The sequence below is a fragment of the Coregonus clupeaformis genome, chromosome 21 (assembly GCF_020615455.1).
Source record: "Coregonus clupeaformis isolate EN_2021a chromosome 21, ASM2061545v1, whole genome shotgun sequence".
Classification (NCBI taxonomy): domain Eukaryota; kingdom Metazoa; phylum Chordata; class Actinopteri; order Salmoniformes; family Salmonidae; genus Coregonus; species Coregonus clupeaformis.
In genome coordinates this window covers 41,971,222-41,997,669 of record NC_059212.1, presented here as the reverse complement: position 1 = coordinate 41,997,669, position 26,448 = coordinate 41,971,222, and the positions used below count along the sequence as shown (strand labels likewise).

General features: G+C 43.5%; 1 protein-coding gene across 1 annotated transcript in view; it reads right to left on the bottom strand.

Annotated features, from left to right (window-relative positions):
- Positions 1-1,625: 1,625 nt before the first annotated feature.
- LOC121535661 (leukocyte cell-derived chemotaxin 1-like) overlaps positions 1,626-26,448 on the bottom strand; it is a 28,260-nt gene continuing 3,437 nt past the window's right edge. The window contains exons 3-7 of the mRNA XM_041842911.2: positions 13,492-13,632; positions 13,225-13,338; positions 4,712-4,865; positions 2,846-2,952; positions 1,626-2,076 (exon numbers count right to left, since the gene is read on the bottom strand). Of these exons, the coding sequence (XP_041698845.1) occupies positions 1,852-2,076; positions 2,846-2,952; positions 4,712-4,865; positions 13,225-13,338; positions 13,492-13,632 (741 nt within the window). The 3' untranslated portion in view covers positions 1,626-1,851. The remainder of the gene's footprint in view (positions 2,077-2,845; positions 2,953-4,711; positions 4,866-13,224; positions 13,339-13,491; positions 13,633-26,448) is intronic.

Below are 26,448 nucleotides of genomic sequence, written 5' to 3'. Positions count from 1 at the left end.
CCCTGCCTGAAGCTGCTCGCTACTAACATCAAAAGGAGTTAAGCACTGCATCGTGGGTAAGATCTCAGCATGACGGCTGCAGTCTTTAGTCTCATTAAACACTTCTATAACTGGAACTCTAAGACTTCTATCTATAACTAGAACTCTGACATTAAAGCCTTCTAGAACTGGAACTCTGACATTAAAGCCTAGAACTGGAACTCTGACATTAAAGCCTAGAACTGGAACTCTGACATTAAAGCCTTCTAGAACTGGAACTCTGACATTAAAGCCTAGAACTGGAACTCTGACATTAAAGCCTAGAACTGGAACTCTGACATTAAAGCCTAGAACTGGAACTCTGACATTAAAGCCTAGAACTGGAACTCTGACATTAAAGCCTAGAACTCGAACTCTGACATTAAAGCCTAGAACTCGAACTCTGACATTAAAGCCTTCTAGAACTGGAACTCTGACATTAAAGCCTAGAACTGGAACTCTGACATTAAAGCCTTCTAGAACTGGAACTCTGACATTAAAGCCGTCTACAGCTGGAACTCTGATATTAAAGCCTAGAACTGGAACTCTGACATTAAAGCCTAGAACTGGAACTCTGACATTAAAGCCTTCTAGAAATGGAACTCTGACATTAAAGCCTTCTAGAACTGGAACTCTGACATTAAAGCCTTCTAGAACTGGAACTCTGACATTAAAGCCTTCTAGAACTGGAACTCTGACATTAAAGCCTTCTAGAACTGGAACTCTGACATTAAAGCCTTCTAGAACTGGAACTCTGACATTAAAGCCTTCTAGAACTGGAACTCTGACATTAAAGCCTTCTACAGCTGGAACTCTGACATTAAAGTCTTCTACAGCTGGAACTCTGACATTAAAGTCTTCTAGACCTCTGAAACTCACTGCTGCTCTCAAAGTTTTTCATCTTATGGATCAACTACTATATTTGACATATTAACTCCAGTGTGTTTGGCTGCATATGTGTGCCTGCATACATACCATGTGTACGGTAGCATTCATCTCTGCTGTTGACCTATACAGTACAGACTAATTTGCAACATACAGTATGTATTGAGGACAGTACATTACTGAAGTAATGTGTTACTATGTTGTTGCTACGCAATAAGAATGGCAAAAATGATTTCTATATGTTTACTTAAAAAAAGGTTTATTCATTGAACTTGCACTTTGAAATAGTTATTTAATGCTGATGGGAAATACAGTGACCTTTGAGGAGAATGTAAAGCAAACATCACATGTTGTTAGTAGGCCCTACTTCTGGAGAAACGGTTAGGAAATACTTAAAACATTTCTCACTAGAATGATGAATACCTAAAGGCATGCACAGCTAACATACAGTCTAGTCCTCCAACTCATACTTCAGCCTACAGAATACTTCTTACATTTATTTACATCAGAAAGCTAAAAGGAAAGGTGTTGGCTCTTTACATACAAGTTTCCACAAATCATTATAACTATCACAGATCATATCATATATCATGATATAAAATCTGTACTTTAATTGATGTTACTTTGATATGTTTCGTTTCAGGTGACAAGATCAGACAGGATTAATTTGTCATCACGGGTATGTGGAATGCAAGAGTACTCTTTTCTAAAGAGTATTGTATGAGCAATAATACTCATGTACTGTATGTCATATGGTATTGTAGTCTGTGTTACAGCATGCATAGCATATCTTATGATGGAAAACTGAATATCCTTGATTGACTTGTTTGATTTTTCTCTCCATCTATCTCTCTCTCTTTCTCCCTTGCCCAAATCCACCTCCCCCTTCTCTCTCTACCCGCCTCTCCTTCTCTCTGGACTACCACTCCAGGGCTGGTTGGGGGGTGTTTAGAGGATGCCCAGAATGCGTCCCACCCACCAACGGCAGGGCATGATGACTCTGCAGGCCACCCTGCACCCGCGGTAGTGGTAGGGCCAGGGGTGGAACCCGCCCAGGGGCTCACAGATCCTCTGGCAGTGGGTGTGGCTCCTCCGGCACTCCGTACAGCACACGCCCTGGTGGTCCAGCATGGGGTCAAAGGTCATGGTGCCCTCATCGCCATCCAGGCCACGCTTTATGTTGAGTGAGAGGGACAGAAGGGAAAGGGGAGGAAAGGCAGATAGAGGGGAGAAATAGGAGGAGAGAGAGATAGAGAGGGAGAGAGAGAGAGAGGGTGAAATACTGGTAATAGACATTTTTCAATTCCATACACCCATTTATGTCTGTGTATAATGTGTTTCTGTGTAGAACTATATTTCTCATTCAATGATTTATCTCAAATGCAAACAGTCTGGTTCTGGGTCTGGGTCTGGGGATGTCTGTTTCTCTCAGGGGAAGGAGGAGAAGGAGGAGCGGTGGGGATTAGGGGACATCTGGGGGTCTACACATTGAGGGAGGGATGGGGCACGGGGGAGCTATTTGCACTCTTTCTGAGAGGCTCAATGGGACTTTAGTTTGGTATTCTAAAGGGGTTCACGAGGTGCAGACAGACTCGGGGTGACAGGCAAACACACACACACACATGCTCTGAGTGACAGGCGCACTCACATAAACACACACAGTCGAGGTGACATTGTGACCCCAACATCTGCTCCTGCTCACACAGCTGTGAATGCTGGGAGAGAGACGGGACCGGGACAGAAACCACTTGACCCGTTGTCAGATGCTCAACTGTTGACATGAGCGTGTGAACATAACATTATATATCTAAGAGAGGATGTTGTCTGGCTGTTAGGCCAGTGGTGACACAACAAACACTGTCAATTAAGGCCAAATATTAGTGCTCTGCTGCGGGAATCTCGAGTAAAGCGGCATACTGACTGATTGGTTGAGGGAACTCACGTGATATGGGTTCTCGGGGTTAAATTCTGCTTCCGGGTCCACTTCCTCCTCTGACCCGGTTGCCTGGCGACGCTGATGAGGGGCCGCCCTCCTCTTCCTCTGCCCGCCTGGGGAGAGCACAGAGACAGTCAATACACTATGAAAGCCAACACGACATAATTTGACATCCGGGCATTATTGGAGCCACCTTTGGAGGACCACACCTATAGCGCCTTCGGAAGTATTCAGACCCCTTCACTTTTTCAAAATGTTGTTACATTACAGCCTTATTCTAAAATCTACACACAATACCCCATAATGACAAAGCGAAAACACGTTTTTAGACATTTTTGTAAATGTATTCAAAATAAAAAACTGAAATACCTTATTTACATAAGTATTCAGACCCTTAGCTTTGAGACTCGAAATTGAGCTCAGGTGCATCCTATTTCCATTGATCATCCTTGAGATGTTTCTACAACTTGATTGTGGTAAATTCAATTGATTGGACATGATTTGGAAAGGCACACACCTGTCTACATAAGGTCCCACAGTTGACAATGCATGTCAGAGCAAAAACCAAGCCATGAGGTTGAAGGAATTGTCCGTAGAGCTCCGAGACAGGATTGTGTCAAGGCACAGAACTGGGCAAGGGTACCAAAAAATGTCTGCAGCATTGAAGGTCCCCAAGAACACAGTGGCCTCCATCATTCTTAAATGGAAATAGTTTGGAACCACCAAGACTCTTCATAGACCTGGCCGCCCGGCCAAACTGAGCAATCGGGGGAGAAGGGCCTTAGTCAGGGAGGTGACCAAGAACCCGATGGTCACTCTGACAGAGCTCTAGAGTTCCTTTGTGGAGATGGGAGAACCTTCCAGAAGGGCAACCATCTCTACAGCACTCCACCAATCAGGCCTTTATGGTAGAGTGGCCAGACGGAAGCCACTCCTCAGTAAAAGGCACATGACAGCCCGCTTGGAGTTTGCCAAAAGGCACCTAAAGACTCTCAGACCATGAGAAACAAGATTATCTGGTCTGATGAAACCAAGATTGAACTCACGTCTGGAGGAAACCTGGCACCATCCCTACAGCAAAGCATGGTGGTGGCAGCATCATGCTGTTGGGATGTTTTTCAGCGGCAGGGACTGGGAGACTAGTCAGGATCGAGAGAAAGATGAACGGAGCAAAGTACAGAGAGATCCTTGATGAAAACCTGCTCCAGAGTGCTCAGGACCTCAGACTGGGGCGAAGGTTCACCTTCCAACAGGACAACGACCCTAAGCACACTGCCAAGACAACACAGGAGTGGCTTCGGGACAAGTCTCTGAATGTCGTTGAGTGGCCCAGCCAGAGCCTGGACTTGAACCCGATCGAACATCTCTGGAGAGAGCCACGCTTCCCATCCAACCTGACAGAGCTTGAGAGGATCTGCAGAGAAGAATGGGAGAAACTCCCCAAATACAGGCGTGCCAAGCTTGTAGCGTCATACCCAAGAAGACTTGAGGCTGTAATCGTTGCCAAAGGTGCTGTAACAAAGTACTGAGTAAAGGGTCTGAATACTTATGTAAATGTGATATTTCCGTTTTTTATTTTTAATAAATTACCAAAAATGTCTACAAACTTGTTTATGTTTTGTCATTATGGGGTATTGTGTGTAGATTGATGAGGGGGGGTGTAATACATTTTAGAATAAGGCTGTAACGTAACAAAATGTGGAAAAAGTTAAGGGGTCTGAATACTTTCTGCAATTAATGTTAATTGCAAAAAAACTACTAATTGTACTGTTTTGCATATCTCCAGTGCATCATGTTGCTATGTGCATTGGTTGGAGTCACTTTCATTACTTATTATTTTCCTGTGACAATAAAAAGGGGCTGATTGGGTACCATTGGGGTAGGTGGGGCGGAGCCAGAAGATTGGCAGGTCTCCACACAAATCATGGATCTTGGAGCTGAGGAAGGCGGGGTCAGAGAGGGGCGTGTCAGCTGCCACCCAGATCCGTGAGTCTTCCTCGAACTTAGCAGGCATCACCTCATCCTCCTGGAGAGAGAAAGAGAGGGGGGGTTATAAATATAGGATGAACATTGAAACGTAAATCCTATAAGTAGCTCTTGACTATACAAAGTTGATAGACCGACAGACAGACAGGAACACTCTTAAGGAAAGCCCCTGGGCTTACACTATGTCTGACTGACAGAGTAATTATTTTCCTGTATAATGGCAATTTTCTTCTGATTCTTTTGACACCTTGTCTGTTTTGATGTGGTTTGCTCTTTCTCTTTCCCCATTTTCTATTAAAATCTTGTGCATGTTTTCTTAATGAAACCAATAACAAAGTACATATTAAAACAGGGAAATCCCTCAAGCCTTTTGTAAATATGTAGTTCCTGACCTAGTGTTCGTTAGATAGATGTTAGATTTTTTGGATGGTCTGTGTTAGATACTTTATGAAGCCCTGAGGTAAAACTGAGTAGAAAATACTGTAGGGTTGTTCCACCAATTCGGTGCCTTTTGAGAAGTGTAACTTGGTCAATTTGTGTTCGATTTCACCAAATTTTTACATTTTGTCATAAAGAGCACATCTTCAACTTAATAAACAACATTTTCCCATTTCAAGACGTAAATAAAATAATTACTACAGTAAGTGCCTATTAAGTGCCAAATAAAGTAACAGGGTATACCCTAACAGGGTTGATGATTTCTTCTTAAATCAGCCATAAATCCCTTTGTGGCAGGGAATTGAAGCTTGTTGTTTGCAACAGGGAGTGGCAATTGAATGCAAGTTTCACCAAAATAATTGTTAAAACATTTCTAGCCTGTCTATCTATGGGTAACAGGGTTGACGTGTTAGGTAGCTTAGTGGTTAAGAGCGTTGTGCCAGTAACCGAAAGGTCGCTAGTTCTAATCCCCGAGCCGACTAGGTGAAAAATCTGTCGATGTGCCCTTGAGCAAGGCACTTAACCATAATTGCTCCTGTAAGTCGCTCTGGATAAGAGCGTCTGCTAAATGACTAAAATGTAAAATGTAAATGTTATGCTCGACCCGCTCAGTTTCCACCACAAAACACCAGAAAATGGCAAAAAAGAGTAGAGCCAGCTCATCTTCTTTAACTCTATGATTTAACTATTAGATGGTCAATGTTTGTTTAAAAATATATATATTTAAAAAGGAATAGTTTAACCATATTAAAACGAGAGTTCAGTTCACGTAACAGGGTTGACTTTAAAATGAGGGACAGACGTAAATGAATAATTAATCACATGAAATAAACAATAATCTTCATAAATTACTTTGTCAAAGCAACAAAATAACTAGGGCTTTACAATTGAAACTTGGAAAAAATGTGGGATTAAGAGGGTTCAAATCTTGATAGAAGTGACACAGGGTTGACCGAGCAAGCCTTTAGTCATAACTGTGTGTGGTGAGCTTTCTGGCGCCCAGTGCTGCTGAGGCATCACCCAAGTGGGTGCCATACATTGTGAAGGAGGAGAAGTCCAGTAGCTAGATGACTCAGGCTGGTTCCCAGAGTAGCCCTCTCCATGATCATCACCAGACTCTTCATCAACCATCTCCCTGAACAACCTTCCTCTGATCAAGCCATAAACTGTCCCTCTCCATCTTGGGAGGATGCATGCACTCAATGACTTGGCCTCTATTGGTTGACTCAACTATAGTTAGGCTACTCATGATGTATTGCTTGCTTGTTTATTTGCTTTTGAAGCGCTTTCAGAATGTTATGAATAGCGATATAGAAATGTTTATAAATTATTATGATATTAAAAATCTGATATATTGAATTCTCCATGTGGTCTATATTAAAGTCAACTTCATTTAATACAACAGGCTTTTGATATTTAATATTGGTGCACAGTTTCTACTTAAAATATCAAAGGAACGCAAAAGGCACTCATCTCGTGGAATGACACAGTTGCTCTCCTGTTGATGAAAAACCCCTCAGGTTCTCCAATATTTAGGTGCTCAAACAAAGTCAGGAGTCATTCACATCGTCTACAAGCTGACGGAAAAACACGATTTAAAAAAGCAGATTGTATGATTTCTAGATCAAACACACACACACACGCATACACACACACAGCTAACACTAATAACATGGTAATAACATTATATTACTAGAGTAATATACATGTGTTGCTAGTTACTAAACAGGTAATAGATAGTCAGGGGAATGTTATCATCTAACCCACCAGAAATACTTTTTCATTTTAAATTATTAGCTTGGGGGACAAACAACAGCAAGGGTCCTCCACTGCAGGACATATAAGAGTTTATCTGACCCTGTGTCTGTGTGTGTGTGTCTGTGTGTGTCTGTGTGTGTGTGTCTGTGTGTGTGTGTGTCACCACCACGAAACTGATAAGAGTTTATCTGACCCATATTTCCCATCACTCTAAATTACAGCAGATGACCAGCCTGCAGCTGCTATTTTAACCACATCTCCCTATCTGAGACCAACACACACACAGTTTGGCACACCGTATAATAAATAAATGTATTTTTACAAGGCAGAGAGGCATGTACTGTGTGTGTGTGTATATGTGTGTGCGTGTGCATGCGTGTGTATGTGTGTGTTTGTGAGAGAACAGCCCAGCATGATGTTTAGTGATGTGTGCATGCGTGTGTATGTGTGTGTTTGTGAGAGAACAGCCCAGCATGATGTTTAGTGATGTGTGCACGCGTGTGTATGTGTGTGTTTGTGAGAGAACAGCCCAGCATGATGTTTAGTGATGTGTGCATGCGTGTGTATGTGTGTGTTTGTGAGAGAACAGCCCAGCATGATGTTTAGTGATGTGTGCATGTGTGTGTTTGTGAGAGAACAGCCCAGCATGATGTTTAGTGATGTGTGCATGCGTGTGTATGTGTGTGTTTGTGAGAGAACAGCCAGCATGATGTTTAGTGATGTGTGCATGGGGCATATGCAGCGCTAACTGATTTAAATAATCAGACGGCCTCATTTCAGCACTGGGACAGCTTACACACACACACTTACAAACACACACACACACACACAAACACATCTTGCAGCACTGTGACAGCTTGACAGGCTTGTTCAGATGTTGTTAAGATCAGTGTGTCGATCCAACCCACCTCGTCCCAGTTTGGCCAGAGAGCGAGAGTGTGAAAACATGACTCACAAGTTAGTGCTGAGCGATTAACCGAAATGTATATTTTCCACTTTTTAAACAACTAATGACTTAAGTTCAATTATACGCACATTGCAGCAATTTCTCTAGAGATAAATCAGTTCAAGCCCGAACTGTGCGATGTAGTAGGGAGTTGTAGTTTCCAACAGGCCAATATTCTACATAGTTTAGCGCAGAAAACATGGTCATTAACTACAATGACCAGAATCCATTGCGCGCCTACTTGTCTGGTCTGTGTTTCTTTTACGCCTGCTATGTAAAAGAGACAGAAAAATGCGGGATCAGAGAGGGATATAGAGCAGTTGCTTTGCGAGGTATCTCTACCTGAAAATACATGATCTAAGTGATCGAGTCATAAAAGTATGCCTTATTTACTTTGAAGAACTACTAAAATAGTGATTTTGTAAGACAGCATAGGCAGCTGCTCTATAGAGATGAGATGATGGCTTGGAATTAAATAATAAAGTCATCAAATAAAACAAGTGTAATATACAGAACAACTGAAATATTTAAAGTAATGTGAATAAATGATGGTTAATAAGTGATAAGCAGTAATGGGCAGTCACTACCATCATGGGACTTCTGCTAATAGTTTTATTCTGTGTTGTTACAGCATTCAACCCACATAATGCGTAGTGCATTAAATGTTGAAAAAAATAATCAATACTGAAATCGAAAACCGTGATGATAAAAAAAAAAATCGAACCAAAACCAAACTGACCTCAAAAAGCACTAATCGCTCAGCACTAGTGTACGTGTGTGTGTTTGTGTGTGTGTGTATGTGTGTGCGTGTCCCTGCGGCTCACAGTCCACCCCCCTCATCCTGCTACTAGCGCTCTGATAATCTGACAGCTGCTAACAGGACCTTATAGCCTCCTTGTATGTTAGCCTCCTTGTATGTTAGCCTCCTTGTATGTTCGCCTCCTTGTATGTTTGCCTCCTTGTATGTTAGCCTCCTTGTATGTTAGCCTCCTTGTATGTTAGCCTCCTTGTATGTTAGCCTCCTTGTATGTTTGCCTCCTTGTATGTTTGCCTCCTTGTATGTTTGCCTCCTTGTATGTTAGCCTCCTTGTATGTTAGCCTCCTTGTATGTTAGCCTCCTTGTATGTGAGCTGGAACTTTATGTGCTTCTCCTGACTGCAGGGTTACTGGCTCATGACCTTCTCTGGCTGTTCATTCAGTTTCTACATTAGGGGACAAAACAACACCAGTATAAAGGAACATGAATAGATAGATGTTCACCATCAAATACTTCTAAACTGGCTTCACTCTGAGTGAAATGGACAACATGACAGTCAGGGCTATAACACATGACTTGGGGCATAGGTGGTGGTGGGGTGGGGGTGGGTTCCTTGTGTCAGGTGAGGCCAGATCACAGGTCTTGTTTGGGTATAGTTTGTGGCAGAAGAGCCCCTCCAGGCCAGAGAGAGAGCTCATGTTTGGGTCTGGATGCCAATCTACTACAATCTCTTCCTTTCCCTTTACAAGCCCTCAGGCTAAACACATCCAGGCCAACTAATCACAAACACACACCACCATGACAGTAACATCCACACGCAGCTAACCCAGCCAGACTCAACCACTCAGTTCATTTTAGATCTGTCCTGTAATCGCTTAAATTACCTCAGTCCCTATACCTACCCCCACCCCTCAACCCTCCACAACATACAGCCGATGTTAACCGTGTCTGACAGTAGATAGGTGTGTGTCGTGGTCAGATAGGTAACCCAGAATTCTCTGACCTGATACCTTCACCTTTAGACAGACAAACACAGAGGAGGGTGATGAGTGAAGTAGCACGCAGGTGTGTGAGTGAAAGAAAGAGAGGGATGGGAGAGAGAGAGAGAGAGAGAGAGAGAGAGAGAGAGAGAGAGAGAGAGAGAGAGAGAGAGAGGATGAGAAAAGAGAGAGAGAGAGAGAGAAAGAGAGAGAGAGAGAGAGAGAGGCCCTGGCGTACCGGACACCCCTGCAGCCTCAGCCATGAGCTCTGGTGGCGAATGTGCCTGTCATCAATGTCTATTTATTTTTTGATGTAATAAATCATTTTGACAGTAACCTTCTAAAAAGTAATTTATTCATAAACCTTTTTTGATTTCCATATGTACTAGGAAGCTAAGTGTTTGTTTCTTGGGCTTCAGGAATGTGACTGAAAAAGTGCCTCAGGCCTTGAAAAAGAAACCTATCAAGTATAAGGGGGATATTGGCTAACAAATGCCGTGGTAAAGGCTACGATGGCGCCAGTGCAATGAGTGGAGCTTGGGGTTCAAATGCTCATATCAGATCGAGAGCCTTATGCTTCTTATGTAGTTCTTTATGAGTTTTAGTTCAGAGAATGATCTCTCCGCAGAAGCGACAGTTACAGGGATGGTAAAAACAGCTTGATTGCCGTAGCAACATCAGGGAAACTAGGCAGAACGGAGGAGTGCTTCAAATACAGCAGTTCAGCAATATCTTTAATTGAGCTTCTCATTCTCCTTAATTGCCGGCCTCAACACGTTACGGAATGAGATTAACTGTATGGGAAACTCTGGGGACAGGTCGTCTGGATACTGGACAGCCAATAAATCGGAAGATGCAAACAGATTATCATATTTAGCAGACAACAGTTCTTGAGGGCTTGAACAAAAAAAGCAGTTTGTGATTTTTGTTCTTACTGGTGAACCGGCGTTTGAGTTGTGTGGTTGGAATATCAACAGTCCCTTATCTATGGTATACAGTGAGGGAAAAAAGTATTTGATCCCCTGCTGATTTTGTACGTTTGCCCACTGACAAAGACATGATCAGTCTATAATTGTAATGGTAGGTTTATTTGAACAGTGAGAGACAGAATAACAACAAAAAAATCCAGAAAAACGCATGTCAAAAATGTTTGAATGAATTGATTTGTATTTTAATGAGGGAAATAAGTATTTGACCCCTCTGCAAAACATGACTTAGTACTTGGTGGCAAAACCCTTGTTGGCAATCACAGAGGTCAGACGTTTCTTGTAGTTGGCCACCAGGTTTGCACACATCTCAGGAGGGATTTTGTCCCACTCCTCTTTGCAGATCTTCTCCAAGTCATTAAGGTTTCGAGGCTGACGTTTGGCAACTTGAACCTTCAGCTCCCTCCACAGATTTTCTATGGGATTAAGGTCTGGAGACTGGCTAGGCCACTCCAGGACCTTAATGTGCTTCTTCTTGAGCCACTCCTTTGTTGCCTTGGCCGTGTGTTTTGGGTCATTGTCATGCTGGAATACCCATCCACGACCCATTTTCAATGCCCTGGCTGAGGGAAGGAGGTTCTCACCCAAGATTTGACGGTACATGGCCCCGTCCATCGTCCCTTTGATGCGGTGAACTTGTCCTGTCCCCTTAGCAGAAAAACACCCCCAAAGCATAATGTTTCCACCTCCATGTTTGACGGTGGGGATGGTGTTCTTGGGGTCATAGGCAGCATTCCTCCTCCTCCAAACACGGTGAGTTGAGTTGATGCCAAAGAGCTCGGTTTTGGTCTCATCTGACCACAACACTTTCACCCAGTTCTCCTCTGAATCATTCAGATGTTCATTGGCAAACTTCAGACGGGCCTGTATATGTGCTTTCTTGAGCAGGGGGACCTTGCGGGCGCTGCAGGATTTCAGTGCTTCACGGCATAGTGTGTTACCAATTGTTTTCTTGGTGACTATGGTCCCAGCTGCCTTGAGATCATTGACAAGATCCTCCTGTGTAGTTCTGGGCTGATTCCTCACCGTTCTCATGATCATTGCAACTCCACGAGGTGAGATCTTGCATGGAGCCCCAGGCCGAGGGAGATTGACAGTTATTTTGTGTTTCTTCCATTTGCGAATAATCGCACCAACTGTTGTCACCTTCTCACCAAGCTGCTTGGCGATGGTCTTGTAGCCCATTCCAGCCTTGTGTAGGTCTACAATCTTGTCCCTGACATCCTTGGAGAGCTCTTTGGTCTTGGCCATGGTGGAGAGTTTGGAATCTGATTGATTGATTGCTTCTGTGGACAGGTGTCTTTTATACAGGTAACAAACTGAGATTAGGAGCACTCCCTTTAAGAGTGTGCTCCTAATCTCAGCTCGTTACCTGTAGAAAAGACACCTGGGAGCCAGAAATCTTTCTGATTGAGAGGGGGTCAAATACTTATTTCCCTCATTAAAATGCAAATCAATTTATAACATTTCTTACATGCGTTTTTCTGGATTTTTTTGTTGTTACTCACTGTTCAAATAAACCTACCATTAAAATTATAGACCATTATAGATCATTTCTTTGTCAGTGGGCAAACGTACAAAATCAGCAGGGGATCAAATACTTTTTTCCCTCACTGTATAATGGCATGCATCATTCAAAAATAATTGTGTGCAGGGCAATGGACATATAATGCACAATGTCTCAGGAAAGACTGTCTGGGTTGGCAACACCCAGTATTGAAAACAGTCGGGCCCACAACCTGGACCTACATGCTGTGTTGAAAACATTTGCACACAAAAAAGGAGGACTTCAGGAGACCAGGGGGTCTCTCAAGTTGGATTTAATTTAATTTACTTTGAATACTGAAGCCCATTTGTGTAGGCTATTAGCCAGACAAAACCCGCTGAGTTCAACAAGAAATAATAGCTGAATGTATCCTCAAGCCGACTACTTTTTTCCTCATTGTTAGGCTATTTGATGTGTAATTTTTATAAAAAGTTTATAAATAGCACCTAAATCGCAGCTATATACGGTATATAGCTATAGATAGTACACTGCATAATAAAACAATCCCTAGTAAACTACTGTTTTGAGGGTGGACTGACTGGATTACTTGGCATTAATAGACTGGTTTTACTTTCTATCCAAGCTAGGAGAGAGCTAGGACAGCTTATGTCATGCAGGTTCAGGTAGCCTATATATATATTCAGCTGTATATTCTAAAAAAATCTATTGGGAGCTGATTAGTATTCTTTTGTATCTTAAATTAATTTGACAATCTGCAATGTTTGAATTTCCTACTTTAATTACTGAATTACATTATTGCCAGAAGTCTAAAAATGGCAGCATTGCGACACCGTATATAGCTTCGTGAAATGTTATGCTTAACCTGAGAAAATGACGACCAAATAGGCCTACCAATAAACATTAATCCATTAGCTAAAACAAACGCTGAGCTTGCGAGGGGGCCCAGAGAAACTGCGTTACGCCAGTGGACAGAGGGAGAGGGTGACTGGATAGGGAGAGGGAGAGAGAGAGCTGAGGTCATTCCTACCAGGTCGAACAGAAGTGAGTCTTTGTTCAGAGTTTTCACATCAGGCAGGTGAGCTTTGACCTGGGTCTTAATGTAGCACTTCTCTCCTCCAGCGAAACGGATACCAGTTATACCCTGGAGAAAGATTGAAGATAGGGAAGAGAGGGAATTGCTTATAACAAAAGCATTTAAAATTTAATGAGCAATGTGCATCCAACATTTTACATAATTACTTCAATGTACCATTGGAATTTGAATTTTTTGTTGCGGTTGTTCTTTCAAACTTACAACCTGGAAGTCGTGGACCTCCTCTGCCTCGCCATTTCCGCTGCCAGTGCGGAATCTCTCCATGTTGTTGGTAGCATCAATCTCCATAGAGCCCTCCTCCACCTTACCATTAATACTGATGCTGTAGTGGATGTTGTAGACCTGCCACACAAACACATACATCGGGAATGTTGTCATACCTGTAAGACGGAGCGATGGAGAAGGAAGTTGTGGTGTGCGAGGTTATCATGTTTTTATTTCTATTAGTTTTTAGCATTTTATTTGAAATTCAGTTTAGTCTAAGTTAGTTTTCAGACTTGATTTACTAGTTTTGATTTAGTTTCAGTTTGATAAAAACCTTTCTATTTCGTTTAAGTTTTCGTTTAGTGTTAGGGATAGAAATTAGCCTATGTGTGGGAGGCTAGGAGCCATGTATGTGTTGTAGGCCTATAGTTTGTTTTTTGGGGATGTCACTTCGAGCCACTGGGGAGCATTAATAAATAAGGTGATGGGCCAGGACCATAGACTTGGAAAGACATAACATCTCTGTCTCATGATGACGTCTGTCAAATCAAATGACATTTTATTGGTCACATGCGCTGAATACAACAGGTGTAGACTTTGCAGTGAAATGTTTACTTACAAGCCCATTCCCAATAATGCAGAGTTAAAAAGTAAGACAAATATTTGCTTAGTAAAAAAGGAAATAGTAACACAATAAAAACAATAATGAGGCTATATAGAAGGAGTAGCAGTACTGAGTCAATGTGCAGAGGTACGAGGTAGATTACGTAATTGAGGTAAAACAGTATGTACAGTTGAAGTCGGAAGTATGTACAGTTGAAGTCGGAAGTTTACATACACTTAGGTTGGAGTCATTAAAACTTGTTTTTCAACCACTCCACAAATTTCTTGTTAACAAACTATAGTTTTGGCAGTCGGTTAGGACATCTACTTTGTACGACACAAGTACTTTTTCCAACAATTGTTTACAGACAGATTATTTCACTTATAATTCACTGTATCACAATTCCAGTGGGTCAGAAGTTTACATACACTAAGTTGACTGTGCCTTTAAACAGCTTGGAAAATTCCAGAAAATGATGTCATGGCTTTAGAAGCTTCTGATAGGCTAATTGACATAATTTGAGTCAATTGGAGGTGCACCTGTGGATGTATTTCAAGGCCTACCTTCAAACTAAGTGCCTCTTTGCTTGACATCATGGGAAAATAAAAATAAATCAGCCAAGACCTCAGAAAAAAAATTGTAGACCTCCACAAGTCTGGTTCATCCTTGGGAGCAATTTCCAAACGCCTGAAGGTACCACGTTCATCTGTACAAACAATAGTACGTAAGTATAAACACCATGGGACCACGCAGCCGTCATACCGCTCAGGAAGGAGACGCATTCTGTCTCCTAGAGATGAACGTACTTTGTTGCGAAAAGTGCAAATCAATCCCAGAACAACAGCAAAGGACCTTGTGAAGATGCTGGAGGAAACAGGTAAAAAAAATCTATATCCACAGTAAAACAAGTCCTATATCAACATACAGTGAGGGAAAAAAGTATTTGATCCCCTGCTGATTTTGTACGTTTGCCCACTGACAAGGAAATGATCAGTCTATAATTTTAATGGTAGGTTTATTTGAACAGTGAGAAAATCCAGAAAAATGCATGTCAAAAATGTTATAAATTGATTTGCATTATAATGAGGGAAATAAGTATTTGACCCCCTCTCAATCAGAAAGATTTCTGGCTCCCAGGTGTCTTTTCTACAGGTAACGAGCTGAGATTAGGAGCACACTCTTAAAGGGAGTGCTCCTAATCTCAGTTTGTTACCTGTATAAAAGACACCTGTCCACAGAAGCAATCAATCAATCAGATTCCAAACTCTCCACCATGGCCAAGACCAAAGAGCTCTCCAAGGATGTCAGGGACAATATTGTAGACCTACACAAGGCTGGAATGGGCTACAAGACCATCGCCAAGCAGCTTGGTGAGAAGGTGACAACAGTTGGTGCGATTATTCGAAAATGTCTCCCTCGGCCCAGGGCTCCATGCAAGATCTCACCTCGTGGAGTTGCTATGATCATGAAAATGGTGAGGAATCAGCCCAGAACTACACGGGAGGATCTTGTCAATGATCTCAAGGCAGCTGGGACCATAGTCACCTAAGAAAACAATTGGTAACACACTACGCTGTGAAGGACTGAAATCCTGCAGCGCCCGCAAGGTCCCCCTGCTCAAGAAAGCACATATACAGGCCCGTCTGAAGTTTGCCAATGAACATCTGAATGATTCAGAGGAGAACTGGGTGAAAGTGTTGTGGTCAGATGAGACCAAAATCGAGCTCTTTGGCATCAACTCAACTCGCCGTGTTTGGAGGAGGAGGAATGCTGCCTATGACCCCAAGAACACCATCCCCACCGTCAAACATTGAGGTGGAAACATTATGCTTTGGGGGTGTTTTTCTGCTAAGGGGACAGGACAAGTTCACCGCATCAAAGGGACGATGGACGGGGCCATGTACTGTCAAATCTTGGGTGAGAACCTCCTTCCCTCAGCCAGGGCATTGAAAATGGGTCGTGGATGGGTATTCCAGCATGACAATGACCCAAAACACATGGCCAAGGCAACAAAGGAGTGGCTCAAGAAGAAGCACATTAAGGTCCTGGAGTGGCCTAGCCAGTCTCCAGACCTTAATCCCATAGAAAATATGTGGAGGGAGCAATGGTTTGAGTTGCCAAACGTCAGCCTCGAAACCTTAATGACTTGGAGAAGATCTGCAAAGAGGAGTGGAACAAAATCCCTCCTGAGATGTGTGCAAACCTGGTGGCCAACTACAAGAAACGTCTGACCTCTATGATTGCCAACAAGGGTTTTGCCACCAAGTACTAAGTCATGTTTTGCAGAGAGGTCAAATACTTATTTCCCTCATTAAAATGCAAATCAATTTATAACATTTCTGACATGCGTTTTTCTGGATATTTTGTTTTGTTATTCTGTCTCTCACTGTTCAAATAAACCTACCATTAAAATTATAGACTGATCATGTCTTTGTCAGTGGGCAAACGTACAAAATCAGCAGGGGATCAAATACTATTTTCCCTCACTGTAACCTGAAAGGCCGCTCAGCAAGGAAGAAGCCACTGCTCCAAAACCGGCATAAAGAAGCCAGACTACGGTTTGCAACTGCACATGGGGACAAAGATCATACTTTTTGGAGAAATTTCCTCTGGTCTGATGAAACAAAAATAGAACTGTTTGGCCATAATGACCATCATTATGTTTGGAGGAAAAAGGTGGTTGCTTGCAAGCAGAAGAACACTATCTCAACCGTGAAGCACGGGGGTGGCCGCATCATGCTGTGGGGGTGCTTTGCTGCAGGAGGGACTGGTGCACTTCGCAAAATAGATGGCATCATGAGGAAGGAAAATTATGTGGATATATTGAAGCAACATCTCAAGACATCAGTCAGGAAGTTAAAGCTTGGTCGCAAATGGGTCTTCCAAATGGACAATGACCCCAAGCATACTTCCAAAGTTGTGGCAAAATGGCTTAAGGACAACAAAGTCAAGGTATTGGAGTGGCCATCACAAAGCCCTGACCTCAATCCTATAGAAAATGTGTGGGCAGAACTGAAAAAGTGTGTGCGAGCTCTGTCAGGAGGAATGGACCAAAATTCACCCAACTTATTGTGAGAAGCTTGTGGAAGGCTACCCGGAACGTTTGACCCAAGTTAGACAATTTAAAGGCAATGCTACCAAATACTAATTGAGTGTATGTAAACTTCTGACCCACTGGGATAAAAATAAAAGCTGAAATAAATCATTCTCTCTACTATTATTCTGACATTTCACAGTCTTAAAATAAAGTGGTGATCCTAACTGACCTAAGACAGGGAATTTTTACTAGGATTAAATGTCAGGAATTGTGAAAAACTGAGTTTAAAAGTATTTGGCTAAGGTATATGTAAACTTCCGACTTCAACTGTAGAAATTGACATTAACCAACCACAGCACTCCTTTAGGATTGCAGATTCAGCAAATCACCAGCAGAGGGAGTTCCCTTTGAATCCATTTACCATTCACTGTGTTGGTAGTGCTCATAAAATGGATCAGAACTTCAGAATTAGCAATGAGTCCACTCTTTGTAGAGTATATTGTTCCAAACAATTTGGCTAAGGTGTATGTAAACTTCCGACTTCAACTGTGTGTGGTGTTCGTGTCCACTGGACCCCAGGGTAATAAAAGTGTGTAGGTGAAAACAAGTAAAAATGAAACAAAAAAGTTTGCTGTGTGCCTTCACTCTGTCTTCCCCCTCCCTGGGCCTACTGTCAACAGTGAAAAGGCGACTCTGGGATGCTGACCTTCTTGGCAGAGATGCAAAGAAAAAGCCATATCTCAGACTGGCCAATAAAAAGAAAAGATTAAGATGGGCAGTCTGAGATATGGCTTTTTCTTTGCAACTCTGCCTAGAATGTCAGCATCCCGGAGTTGCCTCTTCACTGTTGATGTTGAGACTGGTGTTTTGCGGGTACTATTTAATGAAGCTGCCAGTTGAGGACCTGTGAGGCGCCTGTTTCTCAAACTAGACACTCTAATGTATTTGTCCTCTTGCTCAGTCGTGCACCGGGGCCTCCCACTCCTCTTTCTATTCTGGTTAGAGCCAGTTTGCGCTGTTCTGTGAAGGGAGTAGTACACAGCGGTGTACGAGATCTTCAGTTTCTTGGCAATTTCTCGCATAGAATAGCCTTCATTTCTCAGAACAAGAATAGACTGACGAGTTTCAGAAGAAAGTTATTTGTTTCTGGCCATTTTGAGCCTGTAATCGAACCCACAATTGCTGATGCTCCAGATACTCAACTAGACTCAAGAAGCCCCGTTTTATTGCTTCTTTAATCAGCACAACAGTTTTCAGCTGTGCTAACATAATTGCAAAAGAGTTTTCTAATGATCAATTAGCCTTTTAAAATGATAAACTTGGATTAGCAAACACAACGTGCCATTGGAACACAGGACTGATGGTTGCTGATAATGGGCCTTTGTACGCCTATGTAGATATTCCATTAAAAACCAGCCGTTTCCAGCTGCAATAGCCATTTACAACATTAACAATGTCTACACTGTATTTCTGATCAATTTGATTTATTTTAATGGACAAAAAAAATGCTTTTCTTTCGAAAACAAGGACATTTCTAAGTGACCCCAAACTTGTGAACAGTAGTGTAACTGCTATGGAGTACCACATTATGAGTCATAATACCCATAACACCTAGCTGTCAAACAGGGAAATGGTTCCAATCGTTTTTCCACCATTCATTTTTCCAATAGGGGATTTTAGAAACACTTAAAATAAGGGCTGTGTTTCGTGTAGGCTTACCCTGGCATGACGTTTTGATAACCGTGTAAATCTTTTATCAATATATTTGCTTGTAATTATCCCCCCAAATTAAATGCTAATTAGCTGCTAATGTGGCTACCATAAAGAACTACAAATGCCATGATGATCTGTATGAGACTGCCAAATCGAGGCAAAGGTAAGAATCTCTGGATTAATGTTAGCTAAATGTAGTAATGAATAAATTGGCAACATTTCTTTAAATTGACAATTCTGTGAACTGTCTTTTGCAAGTTTTAAATTGACACAATACCTGTTAGCAAAGGTTTCAGCTAGAGATAACATGCAGGAGCCTGCAGGGATTTGTAGTTTTTTATGATGTCTACTTTGATGCTAATAACATTTTCGAATCTGAGAGTAAATAGAGCCGAATATATTGATAAAAGTCACCTTGTCTGAGAGAGATTTTCATGGTTATCAAAACATCACGCCAGGGTAAGCCTACACAAAACACAGCCCTTATTTTAAGTGTTTCTAAAATCCCCTATGGGAAAAATGAATGGTGGAAAAACGATTGGAACCATTTCCCTGTTTGACCGCTAGGTTTTATGGGTATTATGACACCTCCACTGTGGGGCTCTATTACCTACTGCCTTCGCGCGTTCTCTCCTCTTTCAAACTACCCGTGAGTTCTATTGGCTGCTGTATTTAACATTAAGCAAACAAGAGCTTGCGTCCGTCCCTCTTCAAATAGCTATTGGTGTAAGAAATGCTCAAAACAATTATGTCCAGCAAGCTATTCTAGTCTAGCTTTTCCTGCATGGGACTCCAAGAGCTACGGAGCGTATTTTAAGGAGAGAGGCCAGCAGAGGTGCGTGCATATTGCCAAGAGACAGAGGCTATAAGTTAGAAGCTTATTATGCATAACCCATCATTAATTAGCTAAATATAAGGCTAATACTGCATTGAATTTATTACCTGAAAGAGGTAGGCTAGAACATCTATATATCAATCTAGAACAGGATTATCTATTTTGGATTCAATTTGAATGGAGTTGATGGAAAGAGAGAAAGACCGCGAGAGAGTGCTTGCGTGTGCACTGATTTAAAGCAACAATATTCGAGTGATAGACTGTTTTAAAACTCTGCAGCAGCAATAAAAAATACAAAAAATCTTTACAGTTAAAAAACAAGGTGACCCCTGAAAGCCAGATGGAGATGGGTAAATTCGGTCTTTATATTACTGTAGCATAGACTATGCTGCAGCAAATGCAGGCCTACCTGTCACAAGAAAAAAAGTTACCATGATGAGATGGTAGGTCTACATGCATTGTGAACTATGCTCCATACTGAGATGGGCTGTCTGTCCCCACCCTGAACGTTGATGATTAATCATGCAGAGGCCACAGAGAAGCCAAATTTAGACATCACATAAAATTTAACAGTTCCATTTCACGCCATGCTGTTCATATAAATAATTTATTATAATTTACAGGTTTCTCACAGTTCTTTTTAGGTGGTAATCCCTGTAAATCTCAGTAACCGGGTTCCCGCCATTCAACCCTAATCGGGAGATATAATAGAGTAGCAGCAGCGTATGTGAAGTGTGAAAGTGTGTCTATGTGTGAGTGTGTGTGGCATCAATTTGCATGTGTGTGTATATTTTGTATGTGTGAGTGTATGTAGTGTGTGTGCTTGGGGGTAGAAGCTGTTCAGGTGCCTTTTGGTCCCAGACTTGGTGCTCTGGTACCGCCAGTCATGTACTGGGCCGTATGCATTACTCTCTGTAGCGCCTTGCAGTCGGATAACAAGCAGTTGCTATACAAAGCGGTGATGCAGCCAGTCAAGATGCTCTCAATGGTGCAGCTATAGAACTTTTTGAGGATCTGAGGGCCCATGCCAAATCTTTTCAGCTTACTGAGGGGTAAGAGGGTTGTAATGCCCTTTTCACGATTGTGTTGGTGTGTTTGGACCATGATAGGTCTTTAGTGATGTGGACACTGAGGAACTTGAAGCTCTCGACCTGCTCCACTACAGCCCCGTCGATATGAATGGGGGCATGTTCGACCCTCCGTTTCCTGTAGTCCACGATAAGCTCCTTTGTCTTTCCCACATTGAGGGAGAGGTTGTTGTTCTGGCACTACACTGCCAGGTCTCTGACCTCCTCCCTATAGGCTGTCTCATCATCGTCGGTGATCAGGCATACCACCATTGTGTCGTAGGCAAACTTAATGATGGTGTTGGAGTCATGCGCGGCCACACAGTCATGGGTGATCAGGGAATACAGGAGGGGACTGAGCACACACCACTGAGTGGCCCCTGTGTTGAGGGTCAGCATGGCAGATGTGTTGTTGCCTACCCTCACCACCTGGGGGCGGCCCATCAGAAAGTCCAGGGAGGTGTTCAGTCCCAGGGTCCTTAGCTTAGTGATGAGCTTGGAGAGCACTATGGTGTTGAATGCTGAGCTGTAGTCAATAAACAGCATTCTCACATAGCTGTTCCTTTTGTCCAGGTGGGAAAGGGCAGTGTGGAGTGCAATATAGATGGCATCATCTGTGGATCTGTTGGGGTGGTATGTGAATTGGAGTGAGTCCAGGGTTTCTGGGATGATGGTGTTGATGTGAGCCTTTCAAAGCATTTCATGGCTACAGATGAGAGTGCTACGGGGCGATAGTCATTTCGACAGGTTACCTTGGCATTCTTAGGCACAGGGACTATAGTGGTTTGCTTGAAACATGTAGGTATTACAGATTGGGTCAAAGAGAGGTTGAAAATGTCAGTGAAGACACTTGCCAGCTGGTCAGCGCATGCTCTGAGTACGCGTCCTTGTAATCCGTCTGGCCCTATGGCCTTGTGAATGTTAACCTGCTTAAAGGTCTTACTCAGATCGACTACGGAGAGAGCGATCATACAGTCGTCCGGAACAGCTAGTGCTCTCACGCATGGCTTAGTGTTGCTTTCCTCGAAGCAAGCATAGAAGGCATTTAGCTCATCTGGTAGGCTAGTGTCACTAGCTCTCGGCTGGTTTTCCTTTGTAATCTGTGATAGTTCGCAAGCCCTGCCACATCCGACGAGCATCAGAGCAGGTGTAGGAGGATTCGATTTTAGTCCTGTATTGACGATTTCCCTGTTTGATGGTTCGTCGGAGGGCATAGCGGGATTTCTTATAAGCATCCGGATTAGTGTCCTGCTCATGGAAAGTGCCAGCTCTAGCCTTTAGCTCAGTGCCTTTAGCTATGTTGCCTTTAATCCATGGCTTCTGGTTGGGATATGTACGTATGGTCACTGTGGGGACAATGTCATCGATGCACTTATTAATGAAGCCGGTGACTGATGTGCCATCGGATGAATCCCGGAACATATTCCAGTCTGTGATAGCAAAACAGTCCTGTAGCTTAGTATCCACTTCATCGGACCACTTTCGTATTGAGCGCGTCACTGGTACTTCCTGTTTGAGTTTTGCTTGTAAGCAGGAATCAGGAGGATAGAGTTATGGTCCAATTTGCCAAATTAGGGTGGGAGAGAGCTTTGTATGTCTCTCTGTGTGGAGTGAAGGTAATATAGATTTTTTTTATCCCTCTAGTTGCACAGGTGACATGCTGATAGAAATTCGGTAAAACGGATTTAAGTTTTCCTGCAATAAAATCACCGGCCACTAGGAGCGCCACCTCTGGTTGAGCATTTTGTTGTGTACCTATGGCCCTATACAGCTGGTTGAGTGCGGTCTTAGTGCCAGCAACGGTTTGTGGTGGTAAATAGACAGCTACAAAAAATACAGATGAAAACTATTTTGGTAAATAGTATGGTCTACAGCTTATCATGAGATATTCTAACTTAGGTGAGCAGAACCTTGAGACTTCCTTAATATTAGAGATCGCGCACCAGCTGTTGTCAATAAAGAGACACACACCACCCCCCCGATCTTACCGGACTCTGCCGTTCTGTCCTGCCGATGGATAGAAAAACCAGCTAGACGTACAGTACCAGTCGAAAGTTTGGACACACCTACTCATTCAAGGGTTTTTCTTTATTTTTACTATGTTCTACATTGTAGAATAATAGTGAAGACATCAAAACTATGAAATAGCACATATGGAATCATGTAGTAACTAAAAAAGTGTTAAACATATCAACATATATTTTAGATTTTAGATTATTCGAAGTAGCCACCTTTTGCCTTGATGACAGCTTTGCACACTCTTGGCATTCTCTCAACCAGCTTCATGAGGAATGCTTTTCCAACAGTCTTGAAGGAGTTCCCACATATGCTGAGCACTTGTTGGCTGCTTTTCCTTCACTCTGCGGTCCAACTCCTCCCAAACCATCTCAATTGGGTTGAGGTCGGGTGATTGTGGAGGCCAGGTCATCTGATGCAGCACTCCATCACGCTCCTTCTTGGTGAAATAGCCCTTACACAGCCTGTAGGTGTGTTTTGGGTCATTGTCCTGTTGAAAAACAAATGATAGTCCCACTAAGCGCAAACCAGATGGGATGGCATATCGCTGCAGAATGCTGTGGTAGCCATTCTGGTTAAGTGTGCCTTGAATTCTAAATATATCACAGACAGTGTCACCAGCAAAGCAACCCCACAACATCACACCTCCTCCATGCTTCATGGTGGGAACCACACATGCGGAGATCATCCGTTCACCTACTCTGCATCTCACAAAGACACGGCGGTTGGAACCAAAAATCTCACATTTGGACTCATCAGACCAAAGGACAGATTTCCACCGTTCTAATGTCCATTGCTCGTATTTCTTGGCCCAAGCAAGTCTCTTCTACTTATTGGTGTCATTTAGTAGTGGTTTCTTTGCAGCAATTCGACCATGAAGGCCTGATTCATACAGTCCCCTCTAAACAGTTGATGTTGAGATGTATCTGTTACTTGAACTCTGTGAAGCATTTATTTGGGCTGCAATCTGAGGTGCAGTTAACTCTAATGAACTTATCCTCTGCAGCAGAGGTAACTCTGGGTCTTCCTTTCCTGTTGCGGTCCTCATGACAGCCAGTTTCATCATAGCGCTTGATGGTTTTTGCGACTGCACTTGAAGAAACTTTCAAAGTTCTTGAAATACTCCGGATTGACTGACCTTCATGTCTTAAAGTAATGATGGACTGTCGTTTCTCTTTGCTTATTTGAGCTGTTCTTGCCATAATATGGACTTGGTCTTTTACCAAATAAGGCTATCTTCTGTATACCACCCCTACCTTATCACAACACAACTGATTGGCTCAAACGCATTAAGAAAGAAAGAAATTCCACAAATTAACTTTTAACAAGGCACACCTGTTAATTGAAATGCATTCCAGGTGACTACCTCATGAAGCTGGTTGAGAGAATGCCAAGAATGTGCAAGGCTGTCATCAAGGAAAAGGGTGGCTACTTTGAAGAATCTCAAATATAACATGTATTTTGATTTGTTTAACACTTTTGTGGTTACTACATGATTCCATATGTGTTATTTCATAATGTTGATGTCTTCACTATTATTCTACTATGTAGAAAATAGTAAAAATAAAGAAAACACTGGAATGAGTAGGTGTGTCCAAACTTTGGACCGGTACTGTATATTATCCATGTCCTTGTTCAGCAATGACTCCGGGAAGCATAGTGAATTAAAGTTCTTAATGTCCCGTTGATAGGATAGTCTCGAACAGAGCTTGTCCAGTTTATTCTCCAGCGATTGCACATTCGCCAATAGAACAGAGGGTAGAGGCGATTTAGTAATTTGCCGCCATAGGCTCTATAGCTCCGTCTTCGCCTTCTTTGAGTGTCGGAGATTAGGGCCTGGACCGGGATAATCAATATGCCTTTCGCCTCCAACTCATTGAAGCAGAAGTCCTCGTCCAAATCGAGGTTAGTGATAGATGTTGTCTCGATCGTCTACCAAAGATGAGGACCAAGGCGCAGCGTTGTAGGCAAACATACTCTTTAATTAGAGACACGATCAAAAACAACAAACGATACGTGACAGTTCACGGTCTAACATAAACAGACTTGAAACAAGATCCCACAAACACAAATGGGAAACAGACAGTTTAAATATGGCTCCCAATCAGAGACAACCAACGACAGCTGACACTCGTTGCCTCTGATTGGGAGCCACTCAAGCCAACATAGAAATACACATACTAGATAAACAAATGAAATGCACACCCCTGGCTCAACATACAAGTGTCCCCAGAGCCAGGGCGTGACAGTACCCCCCTAAAGGCGCGGACTCCGACCGCGCCCACCAAACACCACAGGGAGGGACCGGGTGGGCACTCCGCTTAGGCGGCGGATCCGGCTCGGGCCTGATCCCCGCTCCTCTCCAACCCCCAAAGTACCCCTGGTCCGGTCTGGCCCGCTGGCCGGAGCTGGACTGCACACTGGTGGAGCGGATTGCTTTAGCTCCGGCATGAAGCATCTGACCGGTGCCGACCAGCCACCGTGGAACAGGCACGGGCCGTGCCGGACTGACGACGCACACCACTGGCTTGGTGTGGGGAGCAGGACGCGGGCCGCGCCGGGCTGACGAAACGCACCACTGACTTGGTGCGGGGAGCAGGAGCGGGCCGGACCGGGCTGACGAGCGCACCACTGACTTGGTGCGGGGAGCAGGAATTGGGCGTGCCGGGCTGACGAGCGCACCACTGACTTGGTGCGGGGAGCAGGAACGGGCCGAGCTGGGCTGACGAAACGCACCACTGACTTGGTGCGGGGAGCAGGAATGGGCCGGACCGGGCTGACGACGCGCACCACTGACTTTGTGCGGGGGAGCAGGAACGGGCCGCGCCGGGCTGACGGAACGCACCACTGACTTGGTGCGGGGAGCAGGAAGCGGGCCGGACCGGGCTGGATGGCGCACCACTGACTTGGTGCGAGTGGCAGGAACAGGCCGGACCGTACTGGGAACACACACCACTGGCCCTACGTGGGGATCAGGAACAGGCCGGACCGGACTGGCAACACACGCCAGTACCTCTCGCCGTGCCTCTACATCCTCCTTCCCCCTGGTGACCAGTGACTCCCGTAACCTGGCGGCCTCCTGCTGCCCCGTCGTCCACGGCGTTAGCCCCCCCCTAAAAAATGTATGGGCTTCACTCCTACCCGTGGCCAAGGCCTCCATCCCTCTTGCCAGACTCGCACTCATCTCCTCCCAAGTCCATCCTCTCTCCTCGTCACGCTGCTTGATCCAGTCGAGGTGGGATCTTCTGTCTCGATCGTCTACCAAAGATGAGGACCAAGGCGCAGCGTTGTAGGCAAACATACTCTTTAATTAGAGACACGATCAAAAACAACAAACGATACGTGACAGTTCACGGTCTAACATAAACAGACTTGAAACAAGATCCCACAAACACAAATGGGAAACAGACCGTTTAAATATGGCTCCCAATCAGAGACAACCAACGACAGCTGACACTCGTTGCCTCTGATTGGGAGCCACTCAGGCCAACATAGAAATACACATACTAGATAAACAAATGAAATGCACACCCTGGCTCAACATACAAGTGTCCCCAGAGCCAGGGCGTGACAGATGTTCTGATGTCCAGAAGCTCTTTTCGGTAACGATGGCGGAAACATTATGTACAAAAAAAGTTACGATCAGCGCAAACAAATACACAAAATAGCACAATTGGTCAAG